Genomic DNA, 24,303 nt, shown 5'->3' with positions numbered 1-24,303 from the left:
CTCCTTTTGATACTCAAAATTGAAAATTTAGAGTCACTGCATAACGTTTTGGATAAGAGAGGCGAAATATTCCAGTTACCAATATTTCAAATATAAATTGTAGCCATCAGGTTCTTGGAAAATTTTGTTCTAGGTAAGATATATACACATTTTATTTTCACTGAACAAGTTGTGAAGTTGTTAAATAAAAAGACCATAGAAAGTGTATACCAGCAAAAAATTGCAAGGTTTTGGGGATGGAATTTGACTTTGAAAATCTCTCCCTGTGTAATAAGCAGCCATGAGCCGTCAGGACGGTTTATGTCAAATTGTTAATTACTCAGGCAAGATTTTCTGCACAGTAGGAGTAGTAATAGAGGAAAGTTTCCAGAAAGACATTTGTCCTTCTATATGCTGATCAAAAATTTGCATCAAGTAAGTTAGTATTTGGTTCCTGTCTGGCATTGTTCAGTAAAAATGTAATCATCCCCTTTTCTGTGTCCAGGACCTTGGCCAAGTCTGTTGATGATTCATTGTGAATGCTTTTAGTGATGTTTATAATTAGTCAACTAAAAAGCCATGCAAATTTTGCATTTCTTTCACATCTTATGATGCAGGCACAGCATTTGCTGTGTTAGATGCATCCTTGCTGTTGTCAGTGCGTACATACAGAAAGTACAGGTAAATAGGATGTACTGGCCAATTTGTCGGGAAATAGTTTGTTTGGAATATTAACTCAAAAACTATTTCTAATAATATCAGTAATAAAGCATCTCTTGTCAATGTGTCAAAGCTGTCAGAAAGTTTCAAGTTTTTGTAATGACAGCCAACAAACTGTAATGTTTGAAATGAATTCTGCAGAAACTGAATGACACCCCTGCATTGTTGCTGTTAATTCAATTTTCACTTTTTGCTCCTCATATGAGATTTTGTGCAAAATAGTGACCACTTTGATATTTTTATTTACATCTTTCTAATTCTCACTAAATAGCTGCGAGTGTTTTAGAAAGCGGCATTTGCTTTTCTCTATTGCATGAAAGTTTCACTCTATGTACCATGCAGGTGTATAATGCCCTTTATGCAGGACAAACAGAATGAAGCAAGTATACTTTCGCTTTTTGTACTTGGCGCATTTTACCCACAATCCAACGTGTTTGACCTCGTGTCCAATTTACCGCCATCTTGTTTTTAGTTTTCCTACCTGCTCTACATACGTCTTTTCCTGTCTGGTTTTTCCTCTGCCCAGGTCGCTCCTTTCACCATGATGGACGGGTAAGTTGGTGCGATTGCTATATATAGCGTTGATCGTTGATGTTGTAAGTGTAGAGAGGTCACCTCTGTAGTTTGAACGGAGTTTCTGGGACGGCTTATCTCGGGCGTCTTAGTTGTCAACGACTTCAAGAGTTACACGGTCATTCACTTGGCATATCGGGTTTTATAACGTAAATATTCGATTACTCACACGAGTTCTGAAATGTCGTAACATACGACTGTTTGGGATATCAACAAAGAATGAAAACACGTACTTTCTGTCACCGTCGCACATATGTAAAAAGAGTCTGGAACTCTGTGTTTTGGTTTCTTTGCGAGTTGATATCTGCAGTTTAGCGCCATGACGTTCGCCAGTGCTGTCTGAGCGTTGGGTGTCAACACTTCCTGAATATTGCACAAAGACATTGCTAAAAGTAAGATAAATCCACCCTGACGGTAAATGGTCCCAGTTTTTCACCAGTGCTCACTATATCTTAACCAAGACTTGTGAATAGGATATTTCACGGTACCTAATCTCGAATGTTGAATGTGCTAAGTGTTGATTGTGTGCGAGGCCTCCTAAGCTTAGCTGAGCATCAGGCGACATGGCTGTCAGTTTGTACACAAACATCAGTCATTGTACGCGGCCGCTACAAAATGGAGAACTGTTTCAAAATCTAGGGCAAGAAGCGGGAGTCTTATATATGATTCAACTACTTCACCTCACATATTTATATCGTTCGAGTGTGATTTAACTGTGAATGAAGCAATTTTCATTGATGGCACACGTGCGTGGCCGTATGCCAGCGTATGGGTTATGTTGAAAACCTGTTGCGTATTTCCCATAACATAAAGCAACATGAACAGCGAAGATTGCTGCTTCAAACACGAAGTGCAGCGGCGAAATTCATGCGATCGATTGAAGCTTTGACGTAGTTCGTTTTACTAATTAAAATTTATGACGTACCTCTAACATGGAAAAAGTTAGCAGTAATTATCTACAGCATGTTTATTTAATTGCTTTCTTATCGAACAACTTTAATTAATCTTGTTTCAGAATCGCTGTGGATATATCGGCAGCGGGAACTAAGGTAGGATATGTTTGAAAGATGGATGCTGGCTGGTTGGTGTAATTGGCAAAGAATTGTTTTTAAGGATGATATGTGAGTGAAAGTGTGTGATGTTCGTGAGTTGAAGATCGGCAATTTGCCAAACATGGCTTCATCTTAGAAACCTGTTTGCATCTTGTAACCAAGCAACAGGTCTTCTTTGCTGCGTCTCTTGAGGTGATGCAGGCATCCAAAACCACTTGCAAATAACTGTCCAAATAATTCCCATTGTTCACCAGGTTTTCTCTAGAAACAGCACTCTGCATGTGCAAATTGACATTACTTCATTTTTGCATTAATAATGACAAAACAGAGTCAATAACACGTACATGGGTATATTTATTGATTTTCTCTACAATTGTATTATATTTGTGCAGAAAAGGGATTAATGCAGTTGCTTTTTGCTAAAAGCCGCTGTTATATCTTAAAGTATATATGCAAAATGGTTTCCCAGGCACAGGGTTTGTGTGCCAGTGTTAGGGGGTACATGATGCTTTGTGGGAAAAGCAAGTACAAAGAAGGGCTTCAAAAAAAGGAAAATAAATACGCTGGCATTGAAAGGGACAATGAGTCTATGAATAAGCTTTCACCATTGGGTGAGCCAGTCGTTTGTGTTTGTGTCAGAGGTACAGCTTTCTGAATGCATCACAATAGGCCAGAGACTTGTTGCAACTTGAGTGGGAAGGTGGTATTTTACCAAGATATAGAATTTCACCTGTTGTGAATAGATTTCTGAAAGCTGAGATCAGAGCGGGAGAAATTTAAAACACCGTCTTTCAGCGCAATTGAAAACACTTGGCTGGATATCGCCAGGAGAAATCAATTGATATTGTGTGCAGTCAGCAGACAAAGCTATTTTTGTGTGGAGTTTAAGCATTTGACCAGGGAATGGCTGTGGTCTGAAAGGCAAACAAAGTGTGTCTTATACCTCAAAACTTTCCTTAGGATTGTGACGTCACTGTTGTCCCCTTTGCTTTGTAAGGATCATGTCATTGCTTTCAAGGCAGATTGCCAAATTCATGTGGAAACAGATTTTTAGCCGCCCTGGTGACTCCAGGATACTTAAAATTTTAGAGTACAGGAGAGATTCAATTAAATGATAGTGAAATAGATAACATTACATTTGGGAATTCTTTACTCCGTTCTACATGCACTTCTGTATCAGAGCATGAATGGTGGTCATTTTACACAATTTCATCATTGTCAAGAAACTTAGATTTTCATATTCTTCAGCCTTCAGAGGATTTTTACTCTTGTATATATGTAAATTTCTTGTATAATTTAAAAATCGTCAAATGAAAATGTGTGTATCATGTTGATATTTTCACTCTGATGAAGTATATCTTTGTGTCACAACAACATAATGACAAGAATTTCAAAACAAATTTATGCGGGACAGCATTTTTGTGAACGGATTATTGTCCAATTCTACCATGCATGGAGACCTTGTGTTGTCTGTAATTTGGGTTTAGTTGGATCTTCTGACCTCTCTGGTCAATCGTGTTACCTTCAGGCAAAACGGGCAGATAGCATTTTGTGCCTCCACTGTGATTTACTTTTAAACGGTAAACAGTCTAATCACTTCATTCAGGAATTCACCAAAACATGGAGAACCAGGTTCTAGTAGTTTCAAAGTAACCATGGTTGTAAAAGTGTGAAAGTGTTCATTTGAGATTTGAAAAATTTCATTGTTGGAATGTTACCATGGTTTTCAGTGAAGGGGAAAGGAACTAGCAATGGTATGCATTTTATCATGAAAGTAAACCTCAGTTGGAACCAAGACAATTGAGCAAGTGTTCTTGAATGCTTGTGTGTGATGCTTTGTATATTATTGTCCCTGTTCTATACAATATTTAATTAGAAAATAGCCTCTGCATTGCTATGAGAGATAAGGTTAATTGATCTTCCTCATCTTAAAGAACAATGTAAGGGATTTCATTCGGAAAGAGTACTATTGTGAAGGCTGTCCGAAGTCTTGCAATCACTTAAGAAGATAAACCTTAGCTGTTCCAGATGTGTTAAAACAATGTCTTTCATGTGATATAAACACTCATGGTTTGCCAATTTAATGCACTGAAATCTTTTTTTCAAGATCCATCATTATGTAAATGGATGCAGTATGTACAGCTCAATTCAATAAAGCTCAATGCAGTTCCCCTGAAAATAGACTGATAGGGTATTTATACTTTCACAACACTCAGAGAAGTGGCTGTCATTTTACCATGCCAGTGAACTTAACTGTATCTGTGTGGCAACACCTGTAGACCAAAACATTGGCAACACAGGGTTGACTGCTTGAAAGGTATTCATGTGTGCATAGGCAGGCTATTTCAATCTTTGAAGAAAGCAATCTCTAACCTTTTGAAAACAGTAGAAATTTTTACTGTGTAATGGATTGGAGCAAAGGCAGTGCTTATTTCCAATTTGTAAATTTGCAGTGACATTCAACTATCAAAGTGGTGTGTGTGTGTGTGTATGTGTATATATATATATATATATATATATATGATTCTAATGAATTGTTTGGACAAGAGTTTTCTTTTATTCAGCAATTACAACATAGCGTATTTTTGAGGACAGTTTGCTGTACTCCAGAATGCTTTCGTGCCTCCAATGAAGAATGTAACACTAGCCTTGGAAAAGTATTTACAACAGGTTTTGGATAGTATTCTGTCCCCTCCATGGATCCACGTTCATTCTTTGTGCTACAAAAGTTACCATTCAAACAGTCATTGATTGAAGAAGACAGTACACAGACATGACTCATTTGGGAACATTCACAAGAAATGAAAAGAATTTGTATTACGCAAGTACCGAGTACCGCAGCATGATTGTGTTGACTGCTGAGTTCCCATGTCAGAGTGGCTTTACAAATTCCCTATTCACCCACAATAAAATAGGGGAAGCATGTGTGACATTCAAAGTCTCGCATCAAGAATGGATGTTTTTCCCTTGTCTAACAAGCTTACTCCTTTTCATTTAGTTGTTGAGCCTTTTGTCCAGAAGTATCCATAGTTACCGTGTCTTGCAAGAGATAGTGGTGTGGACTTTCCACCTAGGGTTGGTATGGGTGGGAGGTCTTTGAAGCTGTTTTGCTAAACCCAAACCGGTTGACTGTTTCTGAGGCTTGGCAAGGCATGAATCTGTGCAAGTTTTGGTTTGGATTTACAAATTCATTGTGTGATGTTGAAATCACTTCCCCGTGACTGGTAGTAGATGGGGAAACTCTCACAAATGTGTAACAGAGTGCTTGCCAGCCAGTGGTGACAGCGACTCCCCATAAATCAGGCACCAGTGTAGCAACTTCTGGGGATAATTCACGCATCCAACACAGTTAAATCTTTGTCTAATCGACAAGAGTGCAAATGGCAAAACAACTGTGACCTGAACGCTCCCATAGTGACTTATTACTGGTATTATTGTCTTCACCAAACTTCAGCACAGCTCTGCTGTATACACTGGTAGGATTGGTTGCATGCATGTGTATAAGGGGAAAAACAACCAAGTTCAAAAACTTTACCAAACGTCAGTTTGATATTACATGTATTGGAGACTGAATGAATATATAAATTTGTCATGTACACTTGCGATGCCTTCCTCTTGGCGTATTTGGTGTATGTTGACAAATCCCCTGTTTCCTAGCTCTGCTTACAGGGCTGTGTGCCATAAACAGCTACGCCTGCATGCTGGGCCAACTTCCATTGTGCTTTGGTGCCAAGTCTTCTGACCAAGTTTGAATGATTTTGAAGGCATGCCTATACCCTGAATGTCTTCATACCAGTAGAAGCAAAAATCAACTAAATTATTTGTGTATGAGTTTTGATATTTTAAAGATAGATATCTGATACTTGTTGTACTGATGGCCATTTAGATGGATAAGTATATGAAAACAAATGAACTTTGAGAAGGAAGTTCCAACAGCATGTTCACTTTAGTAGTATGCTCACTTTCAATTTAATTCAACCGACAAAATGTGAGCGGCGACTCCCTCGGGTGGAGTAGAATTAAATAGCTCCCATGATGGAAAGTTTTCCTGTGATGGTGTTGTGAGAGTGTAGAAACAAGGACAAAGTGTGTAGCTGTGGTGTTAAAATGTGTACATGGTAACATAGCCCATGGCGGGGCTGTTGAAGCCTTTGTTTGGTAGTGAGTGGTGAGCAAACCAAAGCTTGTCCACAGCTCTATAGTTTTATGGCTTACTATTAGTTTTATGCTATTGATCTGATTCTTGTTCATTGTCCCTAAAAAGCAATGCCGCTGGTGTATTAAGTATTTCGGTCCCATTCATCCCACAAAAGTGTGCATTTCTTTTTTATGTTTGTTTAGCTTTTCTTTGCGAATGCTTTATCCATTGATATTTCTTTGTACTATACTTTATATTAGGCAAGTACTCTATCCTGAAGTATTCGAAGTGATGCATTATGGACCCAGTGATGTAGACTCCTGTTTTCAGGAATGCTGGATGCTTCCTTGATGTTGGATTCTATTTCATGCGTCAGTGCAAGTCATGCTGCATTAGCACGTGAAATTAAAAAAGAAGGAAAGGAGCATGTTATTTCATGTGTTTCACCAGTGCACAACTCATTTACATCAGAGAATGGCTTCTTTCTGTTCAAAATAACAGTGGTCACCTGGTGAACAATAGCTGTTTTGTGTGTAGTGTGAACACACATACCTGGCGAGAAATTTGCATTTCCCCTCAAGTTGAGGTTTCCTGAAGGAAACCACGAACTTCCATAGGTTTCTGCAAAACCTTAAAAACACTGCTTCAGTAATGAAGTGAAGTATCTCAGTTTTGATTTTGTTTGATGCTGTATATGTTTTCTCATCTGATTCCAACATTTTGCAATTTGAAGAAAGCTGACTCGAGGGTGGTTTCCATTTCATGTGCACTGTGCTGGGAGTTTGTTTGCCGTGCAAGCATCATATGACCTTGTAGAAGTGGCATTTTCCATTTTGCCGACATTCCCTGGATATAATCCTGTCTGGGGTTTGAATTGCCGGTATTGACTATTCCGCTCTCCTTTCTCTATCTGTGTCATTTTGGCCATTGTTGGCTTCACCTAGGCTGCAGCAATATGCAAAGAAACGCGGAAAATCAATAGACCAAGTGGTGGTTGTGTTATGTAACCAGAATTATTTTGTTAAAGCCATTGTATGCACAGTGGTGTGATGTGAAGTGATTGGCTAATGTGAAAATTAGATTACTATTTAGAGGATATTTCTACACTGAGAGAATAATAACACTTTCGTTTTGTTTGAATAGCTAAATTTTGGGCAAAAACAAATAACTTTACTCTTCAATGTTGATTTTTGCTTTGGTCAAATATTGAAATTTTTCTCTCAAAATCAAACCAGGATATAGCAGTAAGGCAAAATTATGCTCTATATATATCTACACCGTCATTTTGTGAAAATGACATGTCAGCAGGAGCAGTACCCTAAATCTGGCCAAGGTAAATGAAAAGGGTCACAGTACAGTGAAAGGGATGTCTTTTCAGACGGTGGAAAGTGATTTACATAGTGTGTCATCCAGAAAATATGTTTGGCACAGTTGGACTGTGCATGTTTTCATGACCCTTGTAGGACATCAGTACAATCCAGCATCCAAGGATATTGTCATAATTTTGATCTCCGAGCATATATTGGTAGCAGTAAAGACATAATAAAAGTAGGAGACAAGGGCACTGTTGTGGTTTCTCGGCAATGTTAGGTATGTTATTGGCGTGAAGCCACTAATGTGGTACAGCCGTTTGTTATGATTCCGTCATGTGTGATAAGATGACAATTTTTTTGTAGTGATTTTCTCAGAAAACCAGCTCTCATGAGTGACGCAGTCCTGGCCATCCAAAATGGGAATTGAGTTCAAGCAAATACTAGATATGTGCGTGTGTCATATTCTTTGTTGTGAGCCGTTTCTATTTTTGTATCATTGCTTCCCATTTTAAACAGGGCACAGGATGAGGTGATGGGTGTGTGCCAGAGATAAGACCTGTTTGCTTTTAGGTATGATAAAAAAGTCAATTGATATCAGCCATACTCTTCCTCGTATCACTATTTCTTTTGGGCATGCTTACATTATTAAGAAATAGAGCAACCTGAGTTGCAACATCATAGTGCTATAGTTGCCACTGATTGAAACAAGTCAAGTAGGTAATGTGTGCGCTAGAGTTCATCCATCTGGGGCCTTTTGCACAGCTGATTGGCAAGGTGACTGTTCTGATGATTTACGATCAAAACAAAATCCATGCTTTTCATCTTCAAATGTCAGAACAACAGACCTGGTAATCAGTCACACAGACCACTTAAATCCAGCCTTGATCTAAAAATTACAGGCTAGCCTTGATGATTTTGATTTACAAATGCTGGGGTTTTGTCTATCTGTCAAGCAAAACTGTTTACATGGTCCACTGGTGATCATATATGCAATCTGTAGTCGGGGCATTTTGTCTGCACTTTCCTTGTTTTTCGACTGTACCACTTTTGTTTGTCAGGTCAGTCATTCTGTGTTTCTATACCATACCATGACTTTTGTCATCTGTGTAAATATCATAGGGGCATCTGAGGGAGTGCCTGTATATATTGTTATTGCTCAGAAATATAAAAAAGACATGACTCTATGGCATAGATGATAGTTCCATTGTCTTTGACTACCAGCATGCACGAATTGAAGATGTGGAAATATTTTCGGAGTGTACACAAATTGAAACAATTTGCTCTGAAAATAAGAAAACTTGTCCATTGTGTTCAAGAAGACCACACCATGATAATATTCATGACCTTAATATTTGTGACTGTGACTCACTTTTAAAATGAACACAGGGGCAAAGTGACTGTCCAAAAAATGTTTGTAGCGTAGCAGTTTGTGTTGAATCTGCGCAAATCTCAAGTAAGTGAGCCAGGGATAGGGGAGAAAGAGTACATTATAAAGGGTGATCGTACGTTTCTGTAAGAATGTGCAAAGCACACTCATCGAAGCTCAGCAGATGTTGCTTTCAGCATGTCCATATAAACAATTGTCCTTGTCTATTGAAAGTAATCAGTCAAGCTGAAACCCAGCCCGTGCCGAGGAACAAATTCACAAACTTCACACATACACGTTTGTCATGCCTATAAATTAACTGAAAATGAAGTCTGAGGATTGAATGACTTGAAAGATATAATCATATTTCAACTTATGAAATCAATACAAATGCTCTCAGCTGGCACTTTCATCACGTCTAGAGCTACAGAAAGGTATAGATTGCGCAGTCCTTTTCTACAGTCAGTCTATAATAACCCATTTCTTTCAACTACTCTAAATCAGAGAGATCTTATTGAATTGAATCAGATTTTTTATTCAATACTCACTTGAATTTTGTGTCGGAGATGATTACCTGATTAGTGCACACAGTATTTTGAATTTTTAGGTTATTCAGTTGCACTTTTGCATTTCAAAATTTTGTCTGCTTTCAACATTTCTAAAGCTCATTGCAGAATAGCCAGTCTTTGAAGTGTTTGATTATATATGTGTATGAAAAATTCACTCATCCAAAGTCTTTGAGCCAGACAAGATTTTGATTAGTTTTATCTTCACTGCTTGCTCATCAAGAGAAAATTTCTTCAGGGTACGGCCATCACAGTGGTACAGTTTGTATAGTGTTACCATTGAGCAGTTTCCAAGAAAAATATTCCATGAAACTCTCCTGACCTTTTCCTGGGGAAGGGTTTCAAACCTAGTGCTTGTAGCCTAATAATAACAGCAAGCCTGAGTTGTTATCTGTAGGAAAAAGGTGAAGCAGGTGTGATGAGAAGAAAAAATCAGGCAGAATAATCCATTTTTGTCCAAGATTGATGTTTCCTGCCACTAAAATTGTAGTAACTAACAAATTTTCTGATGCAAAAATGTCAACAAGATTTATTAAACCTATCTTAAGGTAAGCGTTCAAAAATTTTCTTGTCAATTTCAAATTTACGCCAACTATGGACTTGACAGTTGTCGTCTCTGGCCCAGTAAAGAACCGTACAATTAGTACTTCCTTGAAGGTTGTTCCATTCACCTGTTAAACCAACACAATCAAGCCAATTACCTGCCATGTCTTGTACAGGAAATTGCAAGGTAAAAAAACGATTTTCCAGCATATTTTGCAAAGCAGCACTCAATGAAGTGAATTTATTTTAGGTCATTTGTTTCATTAGCAAAATTTCATCTGCATGTCGATTGACCGCAAAGAAACAGTTACAAGGGGAAGTGATTTGACGTCTATTGCTGTGGAAAGATTTAGTTCAACTTGGTTGCCAAGTTACTTGGGAAGTAATTACAACCGTGTATGGACCAAAAACAAATCAGCTAATAGTCTGACAGCTATGCTGAAATGTCTGTAGTTCAGAAAATAATGAATGCCAATATGGAATCGATTAGTGTAATGAGCCAGTGCATTCAACATACACCGTTCCTCCTCTCTGTTTCTGCTGTATTTTGTATTCTTCACAGTTCTCATACGACTCCATGATGAGACTTCTAATCCTAAATATTTTTAATCCGAAATATTTCTATTCCTAAATACTTCTGTTGTGAGATTGTTCTTTGGTAGTTCTGCTTGTGTCTGTCTCTAATTCATGACAAAAATGAAGTATTATTGTCATGATATTTAAATCTGAGAATATGGTTTTCCCAATTATTATACTTTTGAAATGAATTTGAATGCTGTACAACAGCAGGTTCTGTTATGAAATGTACTGCAACAGTGCAAGCCAGTGGTAAGAACTACATGTGACATGCTCTGTCAAACTGTGTGTACAGAAAGCCATATCTAATGTGTTGCTTGTGATACCATGGTTTCTGTAAACAAAGTCCCCTTCAGTTTTGAAAGAGGTCTAGCTTCATCTGACATGCTGATTTGGAATTCAAGATTTTAGATAATAAAAATGTGACTTGTTTTCCTAAACCTGCATTCTTGATGCAGCAGCATGACTATAGCTCTTTACTTCTTCAACTATATCAAACCAGGCTTGAACCAAACCATAGTGGTGAATGGGCTAAAGTTTGGTTTATCAATCCATGATTTTTAGTCTGTTATTGTTGGCCTTTGCCATGTAATGAAGGTAATTATCACTACAGGCTGGTCTGAATGACAAGAAAAAGAGACGAGGAAAACTCAGATCATATATTTACAGTTCTCCACAGGTTTGAAACAGAATGTTTGCCATTACATAACAATGCACAATTTGTACATTCTTTTGTTGTGAAAATGAACTCTTTTGTTTGGTTATTAACATATGCATAAATTGCTAATCAAAACAAAGGGATGGCCTGTCCTTCAGTTGATTCATGTAAGAGTTATGGTGGGACCCATCTACAGTATGTAAAACTGTAAGGGTCCATCTCAAAAAGAAGGAATCAAGGAAGCATTACATCACAAAATGAGTAAACTACAATTTGGTTTTCTTATAGAACCTTTAAGGTATCTATCACATCTTACAGTTGTTGCAATTATCCTGTAGGATAGTATACATGTCAGCTTTTATAGTTGGTATCACAGTGTTTTTTGCAAAAAACCAGTCCATCCCATGATGAAGGTAGTCGTCTTCCACTGTTTCCAGTGTGATTCAATTGTAGCTCACAGTCAGAGAGCTTCATCAAAACACCTGCCTTGCACACTGATAAAATTTGATATATGGGAGTAGCCATGGCAACAGTAGTAAAAAATATGCTAAATCATGTTTTAATAGACCTCAAATGCCTTTAACTGTAATTTAAAGTAAGACAGCCAAATATTGGAATCACAGCCTTTTGTAAATAGGGACATTAATCAGTGCAGTTGATTTTATATGTGGCATTTTGGTAAACCAACATGGTATCTACATGCACCGTATAGGTGTGATATATAACTGATTTGTCGAATATGTTAAGAGTTTGTTAAGTACTTTTTCCATTGACTACATAGTTTAAATTGCAATTTATGGAACATTAAAAATTAATATCATTGATGAAGCACTAAATATTGACAGTGTTGCTGTGATAGGTCTGTTCAGTGGTTTCACTATGTTTGTTATTGTGGGATGGAACACTTTTGTATTGATGGCTGTCAGTGGAAAATGGCTTGATGTCATAAATCATCCGATCAAAACCATATTCAATTCCCATGATATGATTCTGAGAACCATTAGACTGGTTTTTTTCCGCTACAACAGTTGTATTAGTTATCTTATCCTTTTAGACTAATTGGTTGGAAATTTATCTATTTGGAGAAAGGGGGAGGGGGTTGTTTCACAGCAGAGCAGCTTGAGAGGAGATGGCTCTTCATATCGTTCATCGTATTGAAAATATTTTTTGCTGCTTTTTCAATCATTCTGGACACTTTGAGGCTTCACTAGCATACCGGCAAATTTTGAAATACTGTCTTTGGAATTTATGTCATTTTCTGTGTACTTGCACATGATCACTGATAGAATCTCGGTAAAGTCATTAACCCTTTTCCTGCCGAGCGCCCCTGTCCGTTATCCTGCCAAGTCGGTCAAAACCGGCCCCCTTTTCCGTGTCTACAGAAGATAGGCTCTCCTGCACGCTTTCCTGCCAGGCATTTGGCGGGAAATACCGCATTTTCGGGGTACGATTACCGACCATATACGTGTTAGACTTCAAAATTTTTGCATGCCCGTATAGAGGGGCAACCGCTGATGAGGTTGTGTCCAGAAAATGACGAGGTCACGGGCGTTGTTTGCCCCGGGGGACGTGCACTTTTATGCCCTTTTCTAGCTTACTTTCGCGGAAGTAAAGCTCGTTCGCCGGCACGCACGGCCACACCGGGGAAACGTCACCTCTCTCGTGGGTTAGTAGAAGACCCAGGGGTTAGTGCTATGGGTGCGGGAGCACCCTCAAACCTGTCCTGTTTCCCCTGGGTTGTGTCACTTGGCCACGTACTTTGAACGACTTGGAAGAGTCGCACAGTGCAGTCTGCTTTGACGTAGTGTCAACGACATAGTTCCGCCATTGAAGGAAGGCGTGTACGTAGTTTGGCCAGTTCAGTGAACACTTAGCTCGTTAGTGTTACCGTTTCCTAACAGGTTAGTTGTGCAGTTGTTACTAAGGTGCAGTTTTGTACCACCTTAGCTCTGGACAGTGCAACTGCTCTATGCACTAACCCCAACGACAGATGGTTGGTACAACGTCTACGTCGCACGAGCACAGCCTCCGTTGGGCTGTGCCCCTCCCACGTGATACAACGCACGTTCATCCATTACTATAGCGTCCTTACGGATCTGCCAAAAACGAAAGTGGGGGTAAAAACAAAACAAACGAAAATATGCGATCATAGATAGTATTTTATTCGGGAATAATTTACATTATGCCGAACAATAATCTCGGAGTCTGTCTCGACGTCCGAGTGCATGGTCCGTGTTTCAAAAATTATAATCGGGGTGGCAGATCCGTGTTTCAAAAATTATAATAGGGGGAATTGTACAAAATAATCCGTCTAAACAAAACAAACGAAAATATGCGATCCATAGATAGTATTTTATTCGGGAATAATTTACATTATGCCGAATAATAAATCTCAGAGTCTGTCTCGACGTCCGAGTGCATGGTCAGTGTTACAAAGATTACAATCGGGGGATTGTACAAAATAATCCGTGTTTCAATTTACAATCAGCGGGATCGTAAAGCACAAACAAACGGCACAACCGTGCTCAAAATGTGATCATGGTCCGTGTTCAGAATACAGTCAAGCCACTGTTAGGCGAAGCTGTCCCCTGTCCGTTATTTACGTCGGGTTCTCTTGCTGATGGGTGTCGTCGGGGCTGTGTGAGTAGAGGTCTGCACGCCAATGCTCCTCTTACCTCGTAGCATCATGCGATGATGAAAAGCCGCAAAACACTCGCCCTCGTGAAGATGAACCCCGCACAGACTACATCCTTTGGACGTCTCAGACAGTCGTCCGCTCGCAGTGGTCTTACCCTCTCTGCTGCATACTTTACAGCATTTCTGCCGCCCCTCCAAACGGCTGACAACGTGCATCGGCTGATTTTGTGGATTGATGTACGAGGCAAGAGAAACGGTGGCCTCGACCTCTCTCACACTGGGCTGCGATCGCCCACAATAACCGCCAATGAGTTGTTTCCCGACACGCAGATGAAACATCTTATGGGTCAGCTTACTATCAGGGTGTACATGCTTGAAGCATATATATGCATTTACCAGGGCAACATCAATCAGGTAACATGCCAGATATGTCCACCATCTGTGGTTCTTGCGCCCAGTGTGAAAGTACTTGCGCTTCTGGTTGGCTCGGTCGACGCCTCCCATGTACCGGCGATAATTATACAGCGACAGAGGCACTTGTCGCCGCTCGTCTCCCTCCCCCACTGGCACGCACTCCAAGGGTGGATAGACCGTATTCAAGATCAGCACCTGAGCGTTACTATCCTGATAAGCAGTGATGTTAAGACGAGAGTCCGTTCTGGTCGTGGCTTTCATATCCCCAACAGACAGAGGAAGGCGCTTCCTCTTACCCGGCGGAATTACAGTTATGCTCAACGGAAAGTAGACGATGAGATTAAATGATACCTTACTCAATTACTAATTTACATCAGACACTTTATTTCTAAAACTACACTAGTACCTCACAATATTGCTTGCGAGCGGCAAGTTCTCAAAGACAAGAATAACAAATACCAGACCTAAATGATTCCTTAACATAACAGTCGCTTGCCTGCTTCTCTGCCGACATGAGTGCCTTATCTCTTTCCACTGGTTTATTGCCGTAATCTTATACCACGATACTAATTACACAGCGACAAAAAGACAACTGTAAGTTGGCTGAAGTATGAAGTAACATATGTGCCTCTCAAAGAGATATATAAAAGGCAAATAATGAAACATCTTCATCATTCATGAATCAAACGTTTTGTCTGAAAAGCTCTTGCAAAGATATCTTGAGACAGACAATAATTATGTGGTTTCTCTGGTTTGGCGAGTATATCTTGTAGAGGATTATACAAATCTGTAATTGACCTCATCATTTTGAGCCATTGAATAACAGATAGACAAAGTCTCATTTGATTGGATATAATAAACACAAAACGTTAAACATCCCAATCAAATGTACTTGGAAGAGTATGCATGAGAATAGTTGCACCACTGTTTGACTGCTAGAAGAGATACACAGAACAGTGGACACATAGACAGTATTTCACATTAATCATCAGTAGCTTAGGTAATTGTAAAGTTGGCGATATGGTACATAGCTAGAGACCCCCATGCGTGGATAACATTGCCAAATTAAGTCAGTTTTATCCAAATGTTTTTGTCCACACTTATCTTCACTCTAGCACAAATTACAGAGTGGCAGTTGATTGTAACATTTTCACCACCATGGTTTGGCAAAATACCCATTGTTATCAATCGTAAGTGTGGACCTGTTTTACAAAGAATTAGGGGGGTTAGGTCGAGGCATTTTCATACAAAGAATTAGGGGTAATCTGTTTTAAGGCATTTTAGTGTCAAGAAAATGAAAATTGGCAAAAGCAGAAGTCATGATTTTAAAGATTGAAAAATCCAATCTACTTGACACTTACTGAGCAGTGTCTCAACAATGTCGGCCGGTCTACCCCGGTGAGGACGTTCATTTCAGCAAGAACTAGAGTTGTCTTTTTGTCTCTGTGTAATTAGAATCGTGGTATAAGATTACGGCAATAAACCAGTGGAAAGAGATAAGGCACTCATGTCGGCAGAGAAGCAGTCAAAGCGACTGTTATGTTAAGGAATCATTTAGGTCTGGTATTTGTTATTCTTGTCTTTGAGAACTTGCCGCTCGCAAGCAATATTGTGAGGTACTAGTGTAGTTTTAGAAATAAAGTGTCTGATGTAATTAGTAATTGAGTAAGGTATCATTTAATCTCATCGTCTACTTTCCGTTGAGCATAACTGTAATTGAGGGGGCATGGTGCGACGATTACGGCGGTTAAAACTCCCGACCATGTAGATCCCGGTCTCCATCAGCTCTCTAGCAGTAACGACCGTGCTAAACAGGCTATCACAGAATAGGCTGTGATTATATCCACAGAATGGCTGGACCAGCTCCATCGTAATTCTTTTCACCACACCTCGCTCCTGCCGTCTCCCATCAGTCCGATCCCGATATTTCACACCTAGGTACGGTGCAAAGTTAGCGATGTATGCAGTGGTGGAGTCGCACAGCTGCCATATCTTGAAACCGTCTCGATCAGGCTTATGCGGTAATCTCTGCTTAAATTTAGAACGGCCCTTAAATCGCACCATGCCCTCGTCGATGGAGATCTCTCTACCCATCTTATAATTATTTACGCACCGTCAACTATGGGCTCCATCCATGGATTGATTTTATACAGGGGATCCTCCTGACACCGACGTCGGCGGCGTGCCTCATCAGGATCACGACGTGGATCGTTCTCTGGGTCTGCCAGATGAAAGTATCGCATAAGCTGCTGAAAGCGACTGCGGGTAATCACAGTAGAAATACCCTGGTTTCTCAGAAGGGATCGCTAGACCAATAATCCTCCACTGATGATTTACGGTCGATACCCATACAGACTAAGACGCCAATGAACGCCTGCACCTCTCGGTAGTCAGCGTTACGCCAGTATTTATCTATTTTCCTAGCGATATGTCGCTGGTGGAATTTGGCGTATTTATTAGTCTCGTCCTTGGCCAATCTGATCAGTGTAGCTGGAATAAACTTAAAAAAGTAATCGAGCTCACGGGCGTGGCTGGGCAAGGTGAAAGTCGGTCCTCTCTCATGGTCAAAATCGGTCTCCTCAAATATATTAGCATCGGTAGTCTCCGACATACGCCAGACAGGAGGGGTGTCGTCCTCCGCCAACACAGCAGCAACGTCATCATCGTCGTCAGAGCTTGCCTCACCTACATACTGCCTGTCATAAAAGTCATCGTCCTCTGCCGCATCCTCTCGTCAACCTCCGAGTCGGACTCAGCGGTGATATCACCGTCGTCTGGGCGTCTGGGCCTGAACTCGCCCGTAGCGGCATCAAGGATCATATCTGGCTCAAATCAGGTGGGCTATCCTGATAACGAACCCTCCGCACCATCTTTTCGGCGGGGACATCGCAGCACACGAAACTATGGCAGGAGCGGGCTCGGCAGCCTCTGCTGATGACGAGGACTCAAGCTCTTTCGCACTGGGCACAGGAACCTCTCCTGACGCAGGATGAGGGCTCATAGTAGCAACAGGTGGTGTCTCTCCCGGAGCAGCCGGGGAGAACCAATGGCATCAGCCGTCTCATTACTCACTGTCTCACTAGCAGCAGCAGACGTAGTCTGTGCAGGTGAAGTATCTCCCACAAGAGCAGATGTAGTCTCTGCAGGTGAAGTAGTCTCTCCCGGAGCAGCCGGGTGAGAACCACTGGCAACCGGTGACCCGTCATCATCCTCATCGGCAGAACGATCGCTCTTACGTTTACGCTTACCACTGGGTTTTTCAGCCGGAGATGGCTTTGCCTTACGGGAGCATTTCTTGCCCGACTTCTTAGAACGTTTACTAGGGAAATCACAACGATCGCTACCACTACCGCCGGAGACTCTGCATCTTTGAGCTTCAGTCGTCTGCTCGCCTTCAGAAAACTTTTGCGGTCCGTCAAGCTCATGTCTGGAACAGTGTCGACAGACTAGCAGGTCCCTCCCTTTTAAAGCCACAGGGAAACAAAGCCCTGGACATGATTGGACGCAGGGGTGTTAATATATGCATCCACCTGTTATTATAATGGACCTACGGCAATCAGTCCACCAACCGGCGCTGACATTCCTACCCGTCATGTAAATTGCCTGTCCGCACCATTTGATATGCTAATAATACTCATTTGCGATGCAAATCCCTCGAGCACTTAGCATAACATAGTCAATGTCATTAGCATCTCAACTTGACATTCCGTCCAGCTGGGTACGTGGCATGCGCACCTGCCATCCAAGGACGTTGGCCCAAGCCCATGTTTAGTACGGATGGGAAACCCGTCTCTTTAACCTCATGTCCCTTCTAAGTACGCCTGCGCAGGGCGTATTGTCATCCAAGTCGGTGACAAGCCAACCCGACAGATCGCCCATTAAGCAGTAATGGACTGGCCGTCTCGTTCTTGTACGGCAACGAACAGTGCTTCAGCGGCTTGTTTAGGTCATAACCGTCGCCTGCCGAGCGGCTTACCCAACTAAGGCGGTCAAAGATGAAGGATGCCAAAATTGTCAACAGCTGTCTCGGCCTCGTCCGTTGGGCAAACATGGCTCCTTCAAATAACGTGGCCAGCACGTCTACGTCATCAGCGGTGATGACGACCCGTCATTGACGCCCGAGTGCGTAAAACTCGGAATATACCGACAGGTACCTCTACCTGAGTCGGTCATACTACGGTATAAACCAAACACAGGTCTGCCAACTCCCGTTAGACTCGGCCGTTAGCCGAACTTCACAGGGACAACATAGGCGTAACAAGTCGGTGAACAACGGTTCACGCACCTAACCACAGCCGCCAAGTCGGTGAACAATGGTATCAAATTTTGAGGCCATGTTCCTGAATGGCAAGGCTGAGGCGGTGTGTTTCGTTGCACGGCTTGAACGTCTAGAGCCAAGTGCAGCCGACAACGTCCGACATCTGAGTGGGTAGTCTTTTCGAGAAGGTAACAAGTCGGTTAAAAGCGGTGGTTACCCTTCACAAATGTCGCTCAAGTCCGTTCGGATCAGTTCCATGTCAGGGACTAATCAAGCCGAGTCCGTCAAATCCGTCCGCACTTCCCGTCAATCAGGACCAAGTCCGTGATTTTCGTCTCGCACCATTGGCAAAAAATTGCACCGCCAGCTGAGGCGGTCTTAGGCGGTTGCCTTACAGAAAGCCGAGTCCGGCAAATCCGTCCGCGCCTCCCGTCAATCAGGACCAAGCCCGACAGTTTCGTCTCGCCCCATTGGCAAAAATTGCACCGCCAGCTGAGGCGGTCTTAGGCGGTTGCCTTACAGATTAGCGTTGCCGAGACGGTCAATTTCGGCCGCAATCTATGTAGTGCCTCAGAGCCAAGTTAACCCAAACTCCGCTAGAATACGTCAACGTGCTAACCTGCCAAGTACGCTACTCGTCCCCCCAAAAAAAACCAGTCCCCCACCGGGGTGGGGGACTGCTGGGTAGCTTCCGCACCTTTCCTTGTCGTTGGACTCTCTGTGAACCCATTTCGAGAGCAAACGCCGTTCCACGCCCAAAACCTGTCCTCGAACGACCCCTAGCGCGAGCAAGGGTTTGCTACACGTAGTTCCGTCGACTAGGCAGGAAAGGGGTACCAAAAAGTAGCCCGATTTCCACCGCCTTGGCAGGATAACGGCCGTGGCTGCTCAGATTCTAGCTACAACCGAATTTCAAGCGGATTTTCACCGACTTGGCAGGAAAAGGGTTAAAGTAAGTCATATTTTCATATGACTGATGTTCCCAGTTATCTCTTCTCTTTATGTGTTTTTTGTGTGTGTTCTTTATGTGTGAGCTCAAAGAAGAAAATTACTGTCTGTGTTTGTACAAACATATGAAATCATTATTGTAATTAGATATTGAATGTGATTAGGATAACTACATAGATAGCATGGGTGAATTTATATTGGTGTCATATTTTATATGCAAATTGAGGATTCTACCTGGTCTTATGGATGTCCTATGGAAGAATCATTCATTGTTTCATTGCATGATGCAAGATTACGACACTTTTTCACCCCCTTGCCCTTTCGGACACAAGAGTGAATTTGATTGGCAGATGAGGACAGATATTATCAACATGATGTCACAATCAATATGCTAATTAGGACACATGTATCAAGTAGGTCAGTGTCCCTAGGATAGCAGACTGGTGCTTGTATCTGTTCTAAAATTTCATATCAAATTTGATATGAATCATAGTGCTACCTCCTGTGATGTGAGATCATAATATAGATAATATTTCTGTGTCTCCTTTTTATCTGAATTCCTCCAAAACATATTTTAATGTTTATTTTGTGATAAGCAAGTGAAATATCTGAAAAATGTGAAGAGTCAACCATGAAAATAAACAAAATTTTTGTAAACAAATAAGAGAGAAATGAATAACCTTTCTATCTTTTACCCTTGATGTACAATTTGACTGCTGGTTTTGAGTTCTCAGTGCATGTATTTTTGTCTACTTATGCTCTGGACATGCTCAATGACCAGCAACGTCTGGGCGTATCCTGTCCTGTCACCGTACGGCGCCTACAACAACTAAGATGTCATACACTTGCTGTATGTATTGGCCTTGTGATTCTTTTGGAGTTACCAAGGACTTTGATCAGCTTTCAGTCAGCAAACAGTCATTTCTCTAAGTCAGTTGGATGATTGACTCTCTGCTGACTTGCGGAGAAATTCCAAGCAGAGTTCATCACAAGAGTAACTGTGCGCAATATGGAGGTACATGTATGACCTGTGTATTTATGTATTGGTGCAGGATATGACAGCCGTATTAGACCATGTCACTCATGGGTTTCTCGTTTGTCAACATGATGACTTTCGTAAATTAGCTCATTTACTACACTGCTTCAGTGTGAGACATCTGTCATTGTATACACAGACACAATAATTTTGCCTCAAGATTCATTTAATATGGATTTTCTTTAGATTGATTATGTTATTCAGTCAGATTACTGAACTCCGGACTCAAGATTCAAGGAAGAATTTTCATTTATTCATGACACACTTTATAATTATATCGAATAAAAATTTTACGGTTACAGTAAAAAAGCAGTCTTTTGATTATAGGGGTGATAAAGGTATGAAACTGTCAAATAGTCATCAGATACTTGTTGCAGCTCTAGTACGGGGAAGTGCAGATCGTGTTGTGTACAGTATGTGACATATGCTAGGCAGTGGATCCACGACTTGCAGTTCTGTTTTTGGAAGTACATTTGTGGAAAAGGCAGCTGGTGCAATGACTGCCTTTATCGTGAGGAAAAAGTACATTGAACAGTAGATTTTAGAATCTGAGAGAGCAGAATTGAGTTTATCACAAAGGTCATCTCGCTCGATAGAATGATTGATATTCTTCTACTTTCAAGAATTATCTGGTACATCACTTCCTGGATTAGCTGAAACCTTGATTTTAACACCTTGTATATGGATGGATGCAAGATTTGAATGTCCTCAAACCAGGGAATGAGTTGGGATTGCACTGTTACCCTTATCCTGCCAAGTTCATAATCTCAATGTTCAGTCATTTTGGTTAGAATCCAGTGAGGCATACCACGTCCCTATATGTTGCATTTTAACAAAACTTTAACTTTACAGGCCAATGAAAGACTACAGTAACACACCATACCAAGAAGGTGGAAATACAGAGAGTTTTTTGTTTAATATCAGTTGTAACACTGACATGGCAGATGGGGAAGTGAAGGGTTGATCTTGCCAAATGTATTATGATACCACTCTTTGATTCAAAGGGTCAGCTATGAGAAGCTAAACTTTGTTCTTTCTTTAGAGAACTGGATATCATTTCAGTTTAATTATTCACTTTGGGTTTGTTTGACTGTGAGTAAGTTTGCCAGGCACTGAAGAGCAAGGCATCGATCACTAAAGCCGTGTAGTTAATAATTTCTGTCCTGTTTCCTCTCCCAGGGAAATGGCCTGACACTTCAGTCAATATTCTGCCTGATATCAGTTCATTGGCCTGCTTCATTGTTATCTAATCGCTGTGGTTCATGGATGTAGCAATCATTAGATACCAGGGCAGGGTAAAAAGAGCCTACTTCCTAGAATTACATCTGATAATTGAGCAATAGCCCTGGGTACTTCTGCAACTTGGAAATATTGCATAGAGGGATCAATTGGGGCAAGCCAACAGCATTTGCACAGTGCTTCCCGGTCTCTCAATACATGTATGCAGGTCAAATTTCAAATGGGGAAAATATTATGTTGCGCATATACATATTTAGAAACTATCAGAGCAAAATATAAAAATGGCTTGAATTTTTTCATTCTTTCTTCACTTGCTGGGCATAAGATTATCAGATGCTCAGAGATGTACGATACATTTCCCTTGAATGAGCCTCATCAAGCTCTGGCAGCCACTGACGACAACTTGTTGCTAGGGCTTCACAGTGCTTTGTTTACGTAAGCTAATTGCATCGTTTTTGCAGTGGATGTGATAAAATGTCACCCCAGTGTTAAATTACATCCTCTGTTGAAAAAAAATAAAGTAAGAAAATAAAAGTAATTTTCTTAATGGGTATGTGTTTATGTAATAATTGCCAACCTTGTGTTGTGACTTTGACCGTTTCTTGCAAGGAAATTCAAAATCAGGTGTTTTTTGAGTCACAGAGATGGCAGTGGCGTGCTGTATGCAAATATTTCAAGATGGATGACAAGCTGGGAATCAAGTGTGTAAACATGGCACTCAGGGGTGTTTTTGTAACCATGGTAGCAAACCTTTGAATTCTTCAGGAAACTTGCTTAAAAACGCGGGAAATTCTCATTGAGTCTAATATCATGATGCCCCTCCTATCTGTTACTGTACAGAAACAGTAGAATTAATTCAGAGTTATTTCAATATGTTACTCATCAGAGATCACGCAAAACTTGTACACACAGTTATACTACAGCAATGGTAGTTGTTGTTTTCTGTTCCAGCCAAACCAAAGGTCATGACCTCAGCACCATGTCATGTTATTATGCACTATGACACTTGCTAGCAAATGAGTCTATGAAAAATTCATGTATCATTGAAAAGACTTCATGGGAAAGTGAGTAAAGCAAATGCATGCCTGGACATGCTGTGGAGTGGCTCCGCAAGGTTGTTTACCCGCTTTGTATGGAGACATGGTGAATAGCTTTTAGTTTCCCTGCTACATGTCCTTTCATGTGTCTGTTCTCAGTACATGTCTGTGTGTCTGTGTTTATTGAGAGCCGGGCATTTTTTTCCCATGGATTCAGCCAAATGTGCATGATAGCCCTGAAGGTCATGTGTTTCAGGTCAAAGGTCACCAAGAGAATAGAACCTAGCAACATGTGGTCAGTATAAAGTGCCTTCAGGGCTAGTGCTGTGACATCTCATCCAAAAGGTAAAACCATCCAGTTTGACAGCAGTTAATGTCCCTGCCCGCCCTTTTATCGATTAGTTCTTACCCCAACTGAAAATCTAAATAATTTGTGCGGGACTTCATAATTTACTTCAATATTTTTTAGAAGTTCAGGAACGTAAAAGATGAAGAACCTGTTTTCCTCTAATATGGTTGTCTTGAAGTTTGATGTACACTGTACTAAGAGAATGTCCCCGATGAAATTACCAGTGAACCACTGTAACTGATAGGCAGTGCCCACAATAAAAGTACTCTACTTGCAAGTTGAGATAACTGGAAAGTCCATGATGTTGATACCATGGAAGTGAAATAGCCTAGTGCTTGGCATATCACTGATCCTCAGTGTATTATCTGAAACGATATCACAGTATGGACAGTGCAAAATCTCTTCACTGGAACTGATTAAGTGTAACTTCCAGCCGGAACGAAAAAAAAGAAATAGGGTTTTTTCAAAACGGTTGTCCAAACAGGTGACATTGACTCTATATGGAATCAATATTACTGCTGATGTTTTATCAATGTGTATTCATACATTGTTTCCTCTATTGAGTCTGTTTCAATAGTGCTTTCGGCAAACCTTCCTCGATAAAATACAAAAAACAATATTCCGTCAGATTTTCAAGTCAATTCATTTCAGTGCACAACATATTGACTTCCTGCTTCAATGGCTCCAAGTTGCTGGTACGGTCACGTCATCGCTGGGTCAACATTCAACACAAGTTTGACAAGGCATCTGTTCAAAGCCAACAATGCTGCTCTCTGTGAAAGACTGAAAGCCCTGCCCCGTATGCTCGATTCTAAAAGCCCTGTATACTCTGCAAGGCGTGACCATCTAAGCCCAGTAAGAATGCTGGCTTTTACAAATTGACAAAGGCACTATTGTGCCA

At 40.9% G+C, this 24,303-nt stretch overlaps 1 protein-coding gene across 8 annotated transcripts in view; it reads left to right on the top strand.

Moving 5' to 3' along the window:
- The first annotated feature begins 1,126 nt into the window (after window positions 1-1,126).
- LOC139138985 (polypyrimidine tract-binding protein 1-like) overlaps window positions 1,127-24,303 on the top strand; it is an 83,994-nt gene continuing 60,817 nt past the window's right edge. For all 8 annotated transcript variants that reach the window (XM_070707658.1, XM_070707656.1, XM_070707654.1 and 5 more), the window contains exons 1-2: window positions 1,127-1,251; window positions 2,288-2,321. In XM_070707658.1, the coding sequence (XP_070563759.1) occupies window positions 1,241-1,251; window positions 2,288-2,321 (45 nt within the window). In that variant the 5' untranslated portion in view covers window positions 1,127-1,240. The remainder of the gene's footprint in view (window positions 1,252-2,287; window positions 2,322-24,303) is intronic.

Source organism: Ptychodera flava, chromosome 8 (assembly GCF_041260155.1).
Source record: "Ptychodera flava strain L36383 chromosome 8, AS_Pfla_20210202, whole genome shotgun sequence".
NCBI classification, from domain to species: domain Eukaryota; kingdom Metazoa; phylum Hemichordata; class Enteropneusta; family Ptychoderidae; genus Ptychodera; species Ptychodera flava.
Note: the sequence above shows the minus strand (reverse complement) of the source record. Positions and strands in the feature narration are given on the sequence as shown.